General features: G+C 36.5%; 2 protein-coding genes across 6 annotated transcripts; both read left to right on the forward strand.

Annotated features, from left to right (window-relative positions):
- Window positions 1-2,774: 2,774 nt before the first annotated feature.
- On the forward strand, window positions 2,775-8,220 carry hyal2b (hyaluronidase 2b). Of its 4 annotated transcripts, XM_063910081.1 has the most exons (5): window positions 2,775-2,920; window positions 3,928-3,997; window positions 4,595-5,574; window positions 5,940-6,029; window positions 6,111-8,220. In XM_063910081.1, the coding sequence occupies exons 3-5, from the start codon at window positions 4,624-4,626 to the stop codon at window positions 6,504-6,506; spliced, it is 1,437 nt and encodes a 478-aa protein (XP_063766151.1). In that variant the 5' UTR covers window positions 2,775-2,920; window positions 3,928-3,997; window positions 4,595-4,623; the 3' UTR covers window positions 6,507-8,220. The 4 variants fall into 4 exon arrangements, with proteins under 4 accessions (XP_063766151.1, XP_063766152.1, XP_063766149.1 ...); XM_063910082.1 differs by lacking the exon at window positions 3,928-3,997 and having other exon boundaries at window positions 2,802-2,920; window positions 6,111-8,170; XM_063910079.1 differs by lacking the exon at window positions 2,775-2,920 and having other exon boundaries at window positions 3,750-4,010; window positions 4,597-5,574; window positions 6,111-8,170.
- Window positions 8,221-8,438: 218 nt separating this feature from the next.
- abhd14a (abhydrolase domain containing 14A) lies at window positions 8,439-12,449 on the forward strand. Of its 2 annotated transcripts, none has more exons than XM_063910084.1 (5): window positions 8,439-8,767; window positions 9,483-9,655; window positions 9,846-9,961; window positions 10,687-10,922; window positions 11,479-12,449. In XM_063910084.1, exons 2-5 carry the CDS (start codon window positions 9,489-9,491, stop codon window positions 11,659-11,661), a joined length of 702 nt encoding a protein of 233 aa, XP_063766154.1. In that variant the 5' UTR covers window positions 8,439-8,767; window positions 9,483-9,488; the 3' UTR covers window positions 11,662-12,449. The 2 variants fall into 2 exon arrangements, with proteins under 2 accessions (XP_063766154.1, XP_063766153.1); XM_063910083.1 differs by having other exon boundaries at window positions 8,441-8,767; window positions 9,375-9,655.
- The last annotated feature ends 521 nt before the right edge of the window (window positions 12,450-12,970 follow it).

The following is a 12,970-nucleotide window of genomic DNA, read 5'->3' on the forward strand; positions in this document are numbered from 1 at the left end:
TCTGGTAAGTTAGACCTGTGTGTTTAGAAATGTAGTAATAATAATAATTATAATAATAATAATAGAGAAACAGAATTGGCTTTAAAGGAAATTAAAATGTTTAGAAAATAAAGTTGCAGGAGAATATCTCTTTTTATGGGCGTCCAATATAAGGCTTTAGACTACATGTTGTAAATACTAAATAACTGACCGGAGCTGTTCAGCCATGTGGTGGAAATAAGGTCCCTGACTTCCACCCATGATGAAATTAGCCAGCTGCATAGGAAATTGCAAAGGCAAATCATTGTTGGGAGTGGATGTGTGTATGCATGTGCCAGTTAGGGATGGATGTAGGTATGAGAGGAGTCTTCATGAGAAAGGGTTTTCTATCAAGCTGTCTGATATTGTTCTTCTTAAAGGATAAAGACGGATATACCAAAATCCACTCCACTTTATTGCTTCCATGAAAAGATTGCTCCACACAAGTCGTTGTGCTTTTTTACCTCAGGGCAAATGTATTTTTCAGCTGAGATTTGGGGAGACATGGCAGTACAATAACATTTTGTTGTTTACTCTCACAAAGCTGTAATAACATGCAAGGTTATGTGGTGAATAGCAGTATAGAGTTTAAAAGAAAAATAACTGACTCAGCAAACCACCCATCGTCTGGCTTTGCTACCAAAAAGTATGAGCACGTTTTAATACATAAAATATAAAAAAGTAAGCCATTATTCACATAATTTATTACCTTTTACATATATTCATTAAAGATAAAGTGTTCAGTATTCAACCTTCTTATAAAAAGCTATTTGTTTCCGACTTGCCATGTCTAAATGTTTATTTTGTATGTTTTGGATAAACATCAGAGAATTCAATATTTACTTTGCTGTTTTCGCTTTGTACGCTGTAGGAACTGTTCATCAGTCCTGAAATCTGATTGTGTATTTAAGAAAAGGTAATAATATGACAATGAGGTATTCTGTGTGAAAATACACTCATTGTCAAAATGAGCACCTTGTTTTCTTTGCCACAGGTGCAAACCGAGGTCTTACAATATATAGTTAATATAGTAATTCATTTACCCTCAGAGGTACAATGCAACATTTGGTTCAACAAAAGGTTAATGTGTTTGTTTGCTTTTTTTGAGAAAAATGAGTCTCATGATGAAGTCACTGTTAGATGTTGCTGACTGCAGGACTGTGGTAATCATTCTGAGACAAATTAGAGTTATGTAAGATAGTACTTCATATAAGCTATATAACAACTTTACATACCAGCTGATTCATGTTTATTTTAATACTGAATCAAAAATCATTCTTTTTTTTGCAATCAAAAACCATTCACCTGGTTTATCTCATGTTTTATGAGATTTACAAATTATAAAAGTAAAACAATTACTTAGTAAGCAAAACATAATAACAAAAAGGAAAAAAACAAATGTTTGTTCGTAAGTATTTGGCAAACAGTAGCTAACCCATAAATATGTGACATTTTGCAATTGAATGTGTGAACGATGCTCATAGCTTTTTCATAAATAAATATAAATATGTACATGTAAAAAGTACATATTTAATTGTACATGTCCCAATATGAATGAATATATGAGGTTATGTGCCAGTGTGCCAGAGTCTCATGTCAGTTCATAGAGTGCAGGCCATAAAGCTATTAACGTTTTTTATTCTGGGCCAAGCCTTGGTTGTGGCCCTCATAATGTGACTCCAAAGCCTTTATAGTGTAGCCGGTCTGGGCCTACTTCTCAGCAGACCCTTGCTACGACTCTGCGTTGTGTTGTGCGTGTTTGATGGACAAGGAGATTCGGTTGTTGTCTTTAACCGAAACTGTGGCGTATTTATTCCTCTGCATGAAATAAACACAATAATGCAGCAGCATTAATACAGATGGACGTCTGCAACACACCAGTCTCAGTCTGCCATACAAACAACTGCGAGACTAGTACTTATAAAACATTCAAATATCAAATCTGTCACAATAGATCACAATACACTGTAAAATTACAGTTACACTGGAAATGTATACACCCGGCTAATTAGTATTTTTAGACATGTAAATAAAACAATAAAATAAACACATAGTACAAAACACAATAGACCAAAAACATGGGAGCAACAAACATACCTGCATGAAATAAACACAATAATGCAGCAGCATTAATACAGATGGACGTCTGCAACACACCAGTCTGTGGTGGGGAAAAGACGCCATTAAACATGCTGCAGGTGCTGTGTGTGAGTCCTCACAAGTGCTGCTAAACAGTACACTTAACTAAAAGTTTGCTAAAACACTCAAACTTCTGCAAAACAACTACACAGCAACACATTAGCACCATGGAATGATATTATAACCTTGTTTCACAGTTTAAGATTATATAAACACTGTAAACATCATTTAGACAGAAATCTACAAAGAGCACATGACAATAAAATAAAACGTGAGGGATTATTGGTGGAATGCATTCCTGTATATTTATATACCTGCTACAATAGCACACCCTAAACATCAATATAACTCCTGACGATCATGTGAGCCATAATGGTAGAAATCCTGTTAAATGCTTTCAGTTGAGTCGTATAAATCTATTCAATTTTCCGTCTACTGCTTCAAAGTGTATGAAATGACTACAGGTATAAAACATTCAACATACAGTACAATTGGTGTAATGTTTACATTTGAATCTGGCTCAATTGGATGATGTCAGAGAAGCAGGTAAGAAAAAGCAATACTTCCCAAACAGAGGTGGAGTCTACTGGATATTTAAAACAACACTCATGGTGGTTTTCAAACACAAGTAGAAAAGCTGCGTTAGTCTGCTCTGTAAAGGGGAACTGACTATGATTCGTTTTGAGCAGCATGCATTCTGATCCAAACATTTCGCTTGATTGAGCTACTTTCATCTGGATCAAAGAGAGGAAAAGGTTTCTTGGTAAGAGACATTATTTGGACACTAAAATGTATGTGATTAATGAAAGTTATGCTTTATCCTATCTTAGATGCAAAGTAAAATGTAGGGGATGTAAACAAAACATAATGAGCATTTTTACAAAGATGCTTGTAGCATGAAGATTTTGTGAACTATGGTTTAAAGCTTCTTTTGATTAGCCAAATCAATTTTGCTGAATGACATTTTATAAAACAAGGTCTGATCTTTTACTAAGTAAAAATAGTTAGTAAACAACCAAAATGCTCCGTTACAAGCAAAAGCACTGCATTCAAAATAATATTTGGGTAAAAGTAATAGCATTAAAATATACAAAATATAAAAGTGCTCATTATTCAGAATGGTCCATCACAAGAATAATGTTTGTTATATCATTTGATTATAAAACATATTTGTATTAATGCATTTATCACTATGTTGTTGCTATTACAGTTGGAGTCAATTGACTTTAAATATTGCCAGGTTACTTAATTTCTAATAATACATCTAATGTGTGAGTGTATTGTTTTTGATTATATGTTACATATAATCAACATATTAATCTATTATGTTGTATTTATTTTGATCTAAAGAGAAAGCTACCAGTAATTTAAACTTTCACATTTATGTAGCGATAGGAATAAACCTAACTTTTGACTTCCCTCTTTATCGCATGAAGTACAAAAGAACAGACTACTTATTCAGTGGGGGTGAACGACACTGGAATGTAATTTCACTGTCCATTTCATGACAGACAGCGTTATGATCCTTCTTATTTTTTGAGTAATACTCTTTTTAAATTCAAACCCCAAGCTGTACAAACAAAAACGGCAAACTAAGAAATGCTTTTTTCATTCATAAATTTCGACAACCCCCTACTCAGGAACTCAATGCTCTGGACTGTTGCACAACATTACCCATCAGCATCGCTCTCGTTGTATCTATTAGCCTAAACTCTGTAAATAATCAACATGGGATTACACGTACTCTAATTTATATCTTCCACATGGCAGGGCTGTGGAAGATCAATTCATCTGGAGGTTACATCAGTGGAATAAGCCCCTGTGCACTTCCTCAAAACAGGTCAGACCAAATAGTAAGAAAAACAACATGTTAGCTTACTTAGCACGATTGTCAGTTTCAATGAAAGTTTGTCAAATTGAGATAATCTGTGCCCGTGTACGGAAGAAGTTAAAAGTGTTTCGAGAAAACCCAAATGTGCATTTACATGTTAAAAGTGAATGCTTTAGTTTGTTTCTGTTGCTTTACATCGCACTCTAACCACCATTTAACTTTTGCCTGAACTGTTTCCGAATAAAAATGACTCTGGTAAAGTCATCAAACAGTAGAGTGAACTGCTATCAACCACTTGGCAATATCGGTAATAAACTGTTACCTATAATTCATCTTAGACCTGTTAGGTAAATATAGTATATTTGTTGTGACTTTATTCTAACAATATGTATTCCCCAATATTAACATTTCAAATAATATTGCTTTTGCTTTTTTGTTTCTTGTGAAACTCTTATAAATGTAAAAAAATACACAAAAGATTTACTATTGTCATAATATAAGTTATCATTAAAAAAAGCTGTTCAATTCCCTTAAGCACAGTATTATATATTTTGAATTGTTGGATTACATTTTTCTGAATTTAACAGCTTTATTTTTATTCTCAAGAGAAAGAGGAGAGAACACGGGCAGTGACCATGGAGGCTGTATTTCACCCCCTCTTCACCACAGCTGGCCAGATGCCTTGGTTGCTTCTGACTCTGTTAACATCGTGGACAGTCTTGTGTTCAGCAGATTTAAAGCAGACAAGGTGGCCATTATATTCCCAGACGCCAGTTCTTCTTGCTTGGAATGCCCCAACACAGGAGTGTGGTCCGTGGCATAGCGTAACTTTATCTCTGGACCAGTTTGACATTGTGGCATCCCCCAATGAGGGCTTTGTCCGACAGAACCTCACAATTTTCTATAAGGAGCGCCTTGGGTTGTATCCCTATTATGAGCGTAGTGGCACTGCAGTGAATGGAGGCCTTCCACAGCTTGCCAGCCTCACTCAGCACTTTGAAAAAATGCCTGACGGTTTGCAAAAATATATACGTGAGCCACAAGCAAAAGGTTTAGCTGTTATTGACTGGGAGGAGTGGCGCCCATTGTGGATTCGAAATTGGGATATTAAAGATATTTATCGGAGTAAGTCTCGTGAAATGGTGGCCCAAAAGAACCCAAAGTGGACCCCAGAACAAGTGGGAAAAGTTGCACAGCAGGAATTTGAACTATCAGCTCGCAAATTTATGCTGGAGACTCTGAAACTGGCCAAAAGTTTGAGGCCAAATCAGCTGTGGGGCTTCTACCTGTTTCCAGATTGCTACAACCATGACTACAGGAATGACTTGGAAAACTACACAGGACGCTGTCCAGTTGTGGAAATGGGCCGCAATGATCAACTTAACTGGTTGTGGATGGAGTGTACAGCGTTCTTCCCATCTATATACATGGGCTCAGTACTTGCCTCTACGAATTATGGGCGCCTCTTTGTCAGAAACAGGGTGAAGGAGGCAATGCGACTGGCATCTGTTGGGGATGGATTAGCTCGGCCAGTTTTTGTTTATACCCGCCCTACTTACATGAATCAGATGACCCTCCTATCTCAAGTAAGTTGGCTGGAGCAAAAGTTCATCAAGTACAGGAGGCTTATACATTGTTGATGTTATCTAGAAGATTTTTAAATTATATTTAACCATGAATTGGAGGAAGCAGTTGCCACACATTTCTGGATACACATTATAACAACATTAAATAATGTTTTAGTTTTGGGCTGTTGACACTATAACACCACAAGAAGGTTAGATGGTTAGACAAAATGGTTATCATTATACTTTGTTAATGGTGTTTTAGCTAAGCAACCATTTAAATATTTATTTAATTGACTCAAATGTACCAATTTTTTTCTCCTGTGTGATAATATCAACGTCATTGTACTGTTCACCACTGAACTGTTTATGTAAATGTTATGTAGACAGATCTGGTCTCCACCATTGGCGAGAGTGTTGCACTTGGAGCTGCAGGTCTGATCTTCTGGGGGGACACCTCCTATGCAAGCAGCAGTGTAAGTGTCACTCCCTCTTTGCTCATGTGCTGAATAATGTAGGTTTGGTGTTAACGTAAGGTTTTGTTTTTTTGCCTGCAGGCCAGCTGCACCGTCATAAATGAGTATCTTAAGGGACAGCTGGGCCAGTACCTCCTCAACGTCACTACAGCTGCAGAACAGTGCAGTCAGGTGCTGTGTAAATCCCATGGCCGCTGTCTGCGCAAAATATCAGACAATGACGTGTACCTGCATCTCAGCCCCTTAACTCACAGCATCACAAGTCAGGGCGGCCAGCTGAAGGTTACAGGCGCACTTGGCCCAGCTGAGCTGGCTTATTTCCGCACACACTTCCAGTGCCAATGCTACAGTGGGTACAGGGGTGAGGCCTGTGCTGAGAAAGAAGGGCAGAATAGAGCTTCCTCTGTCTTAGGGACCTGGCCTCTTTGCCTTTTACTCCCACTAGGGCTCCTTACTCTACTACACGGAGGAAACTGAGAAACCCAAACTATTCACTGCTTCTGCCAGCTCTGAAGAGCACAGGTCAGACTTTCAGTATGAATTTGCTAAGTTATAGTTATGCACTATAGAAACTGATGCATTTACAACAGCAGACACTCTCTCCTAATGTCAGAGATGAGCCATGTATGACAGGAGATTTTTATCCCAGTACACAGACCCATCAAACTGGAACATTTGTGTTTGACAAGCTGCACTGGCAGAGCTCCGACTTTAGAACTTCCTCTTGGAACTTATTTTCATTCATCAATTCGAAAAAAACCAACTTTTTAAATTATAGCAAATGATGTCAAAAATAAGACATCTCTTAAAGGCCTCTTCCATACTTCAGATTAGAAGATAGATACTCTATACTATAGCTGCACATGTGTATTAGTGCAAGTCGCACAATGTTGATGCACACTTTAAACATTGTTGTTTCTTTCTGTCGTTGAAGCCTTATGAATGAAATGTAAATTGTCAATTATGCCAGATGGTGATAAATTATGAGAAATGGAGCCTTACATTTTTTAAGGTACCTTTAGCTTACAGAAACAACATGGCTGGACCTGCCTGTTTCAGTTTTAATATGTGCCTTAACCGTGCTACAGTATGAAGTGCTCTTTTTAATGGTCACCTTTGTTTAGAAGTTTTGACTTTTGAGGTTTTAACAACAGTGTTTATCTCAGCCCTATGCTGCACCCTGTGCTTTATACTGATATGAATGATATACTCCCATTAGTTTTCATCTGAATTAACAAGTAACATGTACAGTATATTTAAAGTTTGAACAGATCTGTAAAGTGAGATACGAAAGGCTTCATTTTATTTAATTGCCATAGGTGTCTTCTATTTGACATGGATATCACTGTGAAAACAATTTATGGATTTATTCACACAGTATGTAATGATAAATCATTTACACAAATGTAACCTGGTTGGTTAAGCTTGGCCAGAATTCTTTAATATCTAAGGGATCCTTAATGTTTAGGAATTTAAAAAAATATATATTTTGGTCTCAAATATCAAAATCTTGCTCGGAAATCCAGTATTGCTCTGACCCATTAACAATTAACAGTTTAGATGTGAGGGTGCAGTTTGAGAAAGGGAGTTCCCTTTAGGGACACTATTGATAGCAACTACTGTAGGTACATCTTCATATTAGTTTACTGCCCTGTAAATATATTTTCTAGACTATAGCTGGCTGAACAATTACCTATTTATACATTCAGTTCTGTATTTATTCTCTCTGATAACACTCATAAAGTACTTTAGCTACCTAAAATTAGTATTATTAGAATACAAGGTAGGTTTACTGTTTTTCATATACCAAATACTATTGAGGTCAAATGTTTCAAGTATCCTCAAAAAATGTTAATACTGCACTTTAACTTTTGTTCACACCATCATATGATGTGTGCTGCCATTGATTATCTCACTCAAGTAAGTTTCTTGTCTCAGTGCAAATCAGTGGCTGTCTGAAGCATAAATCTATCAAGAGTCTAAAACAGTGAATCTGTAATATATAATTTATGGAATTGTACATTTTGAAAAACAAATCTGAAAGAAATCGGTTTTGTATTTGAAAACATTTCATCTTAAACAGTTATTTGAATGGATTATTTTGTTTTTCTTATTTTATGAAGCCTATATAGGCTATAGTGTACTGGAATTCAACACATTTAACGACTCATTTTTGCAAAACAAATAAAAAATATGGAAATAAAGTAATGTACTGTATCTGTTTGTATCTAATGTAGAGTTTTTTTTAATTTTTTTTTTACTTAAATCACACAAAGAATGAGTATCTTATTTTTATTGAACTGCATAAGCACTATTTACAAAAAGGTTTTCACAGATGTACGTAGCTTCAGCAGGAAATGACACTGTGGGGTTAAGTGTTGTTGTGTGCAGCTCTTTAAGTGCTCCGACGAGGAACAAGCAAATTAAAACGTTTGTGTTTAATCGACACATTCATCGACATTGCTATGCATTTCACGAGTTTTTCGTGTGAGCATTTCTATCCAGTTTTTACCTGATGATTGATCGGACATTTTCGTCGAATGTTCTTGTGGCATCGTGTCAGTAAGCTCATTTTTTCCTATCACTTTGAAAAGCTAGCTCCAGCCAGCGTCGACCCGAAGCCTCATTGCAACATCCCATCACTGGCAACCAGCAATGCAGGGGACATGACGATAAAAAAGCAGGCTTACCTGTCCACCTGTCAGTGAAGGTGTCTGAGAATAATCTCCTCTTTGTTGGTATGTTATCTTCTGGTGCGGCATCCTTAAAGTCTCCTACACTGACCTACTGTACAAAAGCTTTCAGAAGAGGGACACTTCAAGCTAATGTTAGCTTATTTGCATATTTTGGCTAATTTTATTATACAGCGAACCGTCTTTGCTTTGCAATACCTTAGGCTTTTTCTCCTGGAGGGTTGACTTTCATTCAATTGTTTACATGTCTTGGATTTTTCTCGATCAACTTTGTCTCACTGCACAGTCAGCATCTGAGTCCTAACTGTTGAAACATACATTTGGTTTACCTAATAATCCTTTACTTTCTAAAGTGCAATGTTTCAGGCGATGTGAGCTGGTATTATTGTCTTCGCTTGGATTTAGCTCGTGTGTGGACATTTAAAGACGTCCCTCTTTTATAACTACTCTGAAGAAACTAAGGGTTTATTTTATTTTATTATATATATACTATAAACGAATATATTTAGGCTGATGTTGAACCACAATTCTCCTGATGGAAGTGGTGTGGCAATTTCTATATACTGTAAACTGCCAAACAATTCAAAATACTGTATGCTCAGAATCCACGTGATGGGTTCTTACACAATGCACTATCTACCTATTTTCCTAGATCGTTCAACCTAACAAAATGAATTTCTTGCGTAATCGTCTTGTTGTCCTGGGCCTGGTGTTGTTGGCCACGTTACTGCTCTACCTGCTGCTGCCATCCATCCGACAGGGCAGCATGGAGCCGTCCCTAGACGCTCAAAGAATGGGGCTAATGGCCACCCCTCCTCCTCAACTTCCAACCATCAATGTGACTATTCGCACTGGACAGCTACCTGGGGACCCTCCACTGTTCTTCAGAGAAGCTTTACCTGTTGATGGAGCTGGACGACAGATATTGCCAAGGTCAGTCGACAAGTAGAGAGATTTATTTGAAATGTCTGAGCCAATAACAAGCCTTGTCATTGTAATCATAACCTGAGGTGAAATCATCTTGATTGTGAGTATTATATATTAAAGATACATTAAACACAGAAAGTGTTTAATGTATCGTCTTTGATAAAATCCTGAGAAACTATTTTCTTTCTCTGTGCAGGCTACAAGTGGTCCTTCTGCATGGCCAGGCCTTCACGTCCAAAACCTGGGAAGAACTTGGTACAATGGCCCTGCTGGCAGCTAATGGATATCAAGCCTTAGCAATGGATCTTCCAGGTAGAACTTAAGCCTTGTTGCATATAATCAGCATGTTTACAATGTATAGTGATACATGGAAATGATTAAGTCTAAAAGTGACAGATGAGAAGATTGACACACTCATTCTGGAAAAAAAAAACACCCGGTCACTGTTAGTAACCTATATAGTATACATATATATTTTAAAATGTTCTATATGTTGACCTAGTTTGGATTTCATGAACTAATATTGTGGTCCAAAATCTGAAAATGTTTTTGATTTCCTGATCTGAATGTAGTAGTTTTCTATGAGGTCTGAGCAGGACACATGGGATGTTCTCCATCGATGAATTGAAAAAACTAACAAGTTATATATTCTTAGATCTGGCAATATATTTAGATGTTTATTGTTATCCTTATGCTGGTTTGCAATTTTCAGACATATTCACGTTCTGCGTTGCCTTTTGTATTATGCTGTCGGTACAGGTGGGATTTTCTATTAGGCTTATATTTTGTTTAACATAGCCAGCAGAAATCAAAGTGTTAGATGACCTACAGCAATTCCCGGCACAGCACCGACCCACATTTCTCTGATCAGAGGTCTAATCAGACATAGTAACTCAAAACAAAACACCTTTGTCTGCAGGGCTTTAAATTGAAATTCATTATGCAAAACTAGAAATCCAAAGAGCAAATAATGAAATAAAAGGAAAAAAGTAAGTGTGTGTTCAGATTATGTTTCATTACTGCTGTTCTTCTTAAAGGATATGGAAAATCGCCGGACTCAGAGGCTTTGAAGACTGATCAAAATCGAGTGGACCTCCTTTCAAGGTTCATGGAGTCTTTGGGTGTCAGGACAGCGGTGCTCGTGAGCCCCTCCATGAGTGGACATTACTCCATCCCCTTCCTCATGAAGAACACTGCTCAGCTGCAAGGCTTTATTCCCATAGCACCAGTTGGTACCCGAAGTTACACTGCACAGCAGTACCAAAATATTCAGGTGAGGGATGGAGAGATTGTATAAATGTATTCCTAAATAAATATATGTTCATTATCAAACCATAATTTGGCAAACCCATTGATAAAACCTATTCACTAGGGAGGCCTTGTATGTAAGCTGTCTCTTCCCATTTATACAGACCCTATTGCGTTCTTCAAATACCCAGTGTAAATCCAGTGTATATGATTTAGTGACCTCTAGCTGTGATGTTGCAGATTGCAAACAGCTGCTTAAACAGCTTGGATACTACAATGTGTCGTTTGTCCATGTATTTTATAAAATGATAGAAATATTGCTCTTTTAATTTCTAAAGGGACATTTGATTTTTCTTGATTTTTCCAACAAACAACGATTTTTAATTTACTATGTAACATAAGACAGGTAGAAAGCATAACATTTGTATGCAATTGCTATACACTACAGCCAGGTACAGGTGATTTACCACCCACATGTATTTCAGAAGACCTGTGGTTGGTTGGTGTGCGCATGCGTGAATATGCATTTTTTATCCTTTGTAGCCTTGAAGTTTCCCAATCCTGTGTTCTTTTGTATTTAGATTCCTACTCTAATTGTGTTTGGAGCCCTGGACACAAATCTTGGTGCCCAGTCCCACAAGAACCTCATACAACTTCCACACCACTCTGTGCTGAAGCTAGAAGGAGCTCGCCATGCGTGCTACATGGACAAACCCAGAGAATTTCACCAAGGGTTGATTGACTTCCTTGGCAAACTAAAGTGAGCTATCTAGGGGAGGAAGATGAGCTATAAAGATGGAAATTTAAAAAAAGAAGAGGAACTCTAAATCTACATTATTCTCATATTAGCTTCACCTGAAGCAAAGACCATTGGCATGGAAGTTGGTTTTAATACATGTGAAACAGCATGTAAGACCTCATAGTGACATTTAACATTATAGCATTTCAGATGTTTCCATTATAGAAGTGTCTTTTTGTATTCCCATCATGTCACCTAAAATACTAGTTCAGCTCAACTTAAAAAGCTTAAGGTATGTATAGTGGTGTTTTTGTTTTCTGTCTCTCTTTGCATGTAAAACATGTTATATGTTGGTTTCGCTGTTACCATTTTTGTAGGTGACATGTAGGTTGCTGTAAATACGCAAATGTTGCAGGTGTCTGTGTTTTTAAATAGCTTCTATTAGCTTCACATTTGAAGGATTAATATATTAAGATCTGGTAACCATTCAAGAAAACGTGTTTAGCAAAGGCAAACAGCTGATACACACTGTTATAATTAAAAAGAACAAACCATATAAAATAACATTTATTTATATGATCTAAAATATTTGCAATATGTTTGGACAATCATGCATAAAACAAACTTAAAATGAGATAAGTGTGACTTTAAATAAAACATAAATTGTGTGTTTTGTATGTTTCAATTGATAAAATGCAATGGTTTGGAAACTTGAGGTAACTTATGATGAAGTGTCACATGTTCTGCCAATATAGCTGTGTGTAATGTCAAGAAAAACCTAAAACTAACAATATTAAAGAATTTGCATTTTTATTTGCTCTATGGTTCATCCAGCACTAAAGGTAGATTACCCATTATATGTTCCAGTATTTGGTCTCCATTTAAACATTTCGTCCATTATTGAATTGCACACACCTATACACAAAAACTCTCGAACAAACCTATCAAATAACAATGTTTTAATTGCCCTGTTTAAGTCTACTCTGTAAACTCACTGTTTGAAGAAGTACTCAGATCCTTTACTTAAAAGTTAAAGTACAAATACTATGGTACTCTATTACAAGTTAAATTCCTGATTTCAAAATGTAACTTTAAGTACAGAAATATTAGCATCAACATGTTGAAAAAAGGACTTATTCTGCACAATATCCGAATTCAAAATAATACAAAGTACAGCAGTATTATCAGTGTTATCAATGAAAGTACTTTTCACTGTATTGTATTATTATTTTTATTATATTGTCCTTTTTTATACACTTTAGAGCATTTCAGTGTTGTAGTAAAAAGTACAACACTTGCCTCTGAAATGTAGAGTAGAAGTATAAAGTAGTATT

The sequence above is a fragment of the Eleginops maclovinus genome, chromosome 20, assembly GCF_036324505.1.
Source record: "Eleginops maclovinus isolate JMC-PN-2008 ecotype Puerto Natales chromosome 20, JC_Emac_rtc_rv5, whole genome shotgun sequence".
NCBI classification, from domain to species: domain Eukaryota; kingdom Metazoa; phylum Chordata; class Actinopteri; order Perciformes; family Eleginopidae; genus Eleginops; species Eleginops maclovinus.

Bases quoted from the DNA above. Each gene is read 5' to 3' on its own strand.
- hyal2b (XM_063910079.1), top strand. From the start codon at position 3,921: ATGGCAGGGCTGTGGAAGATCAATTCATCTGGAGGTTACATCAGTGGA. The intron at 5,575-5,939 runs GTAAGTTGGCTG...AATGTTATGTAG, and splicing joins AGATGACCCTCCTATCTCAA to ACAGATCTGGTCTCCACCAT. The intron at 6,030-6,110 runs GTAAGTGTCACT...TTTTGCCTGCAG, and splicing joins CCTCCTATGCAAGCAGCAGT to GCCAGCTGCACCGTCATAAA.
- abhd14a (XM_063910083.1), top strand. From the start codon at position 9,393: ATGAATTTCTTGCGTAATCGTCTTGTTGTCCTGGGCCTGGTGTTGTTG. The intron at 9,962-10,686 runs GTAGAACTTAAG...TTCTTCTTAAAG, and splicing joins CTTAGCAATGGATCTTCCAG to GATATGGAAAATCGCCGGAC. The intron at 10,923-11,478 runs GTGAGGGATGGA...TTTTGTATTTAG, and splicing joins AGCAGTACCAAAATATTCAG to ATTCCTACTCTAATTGTGTT.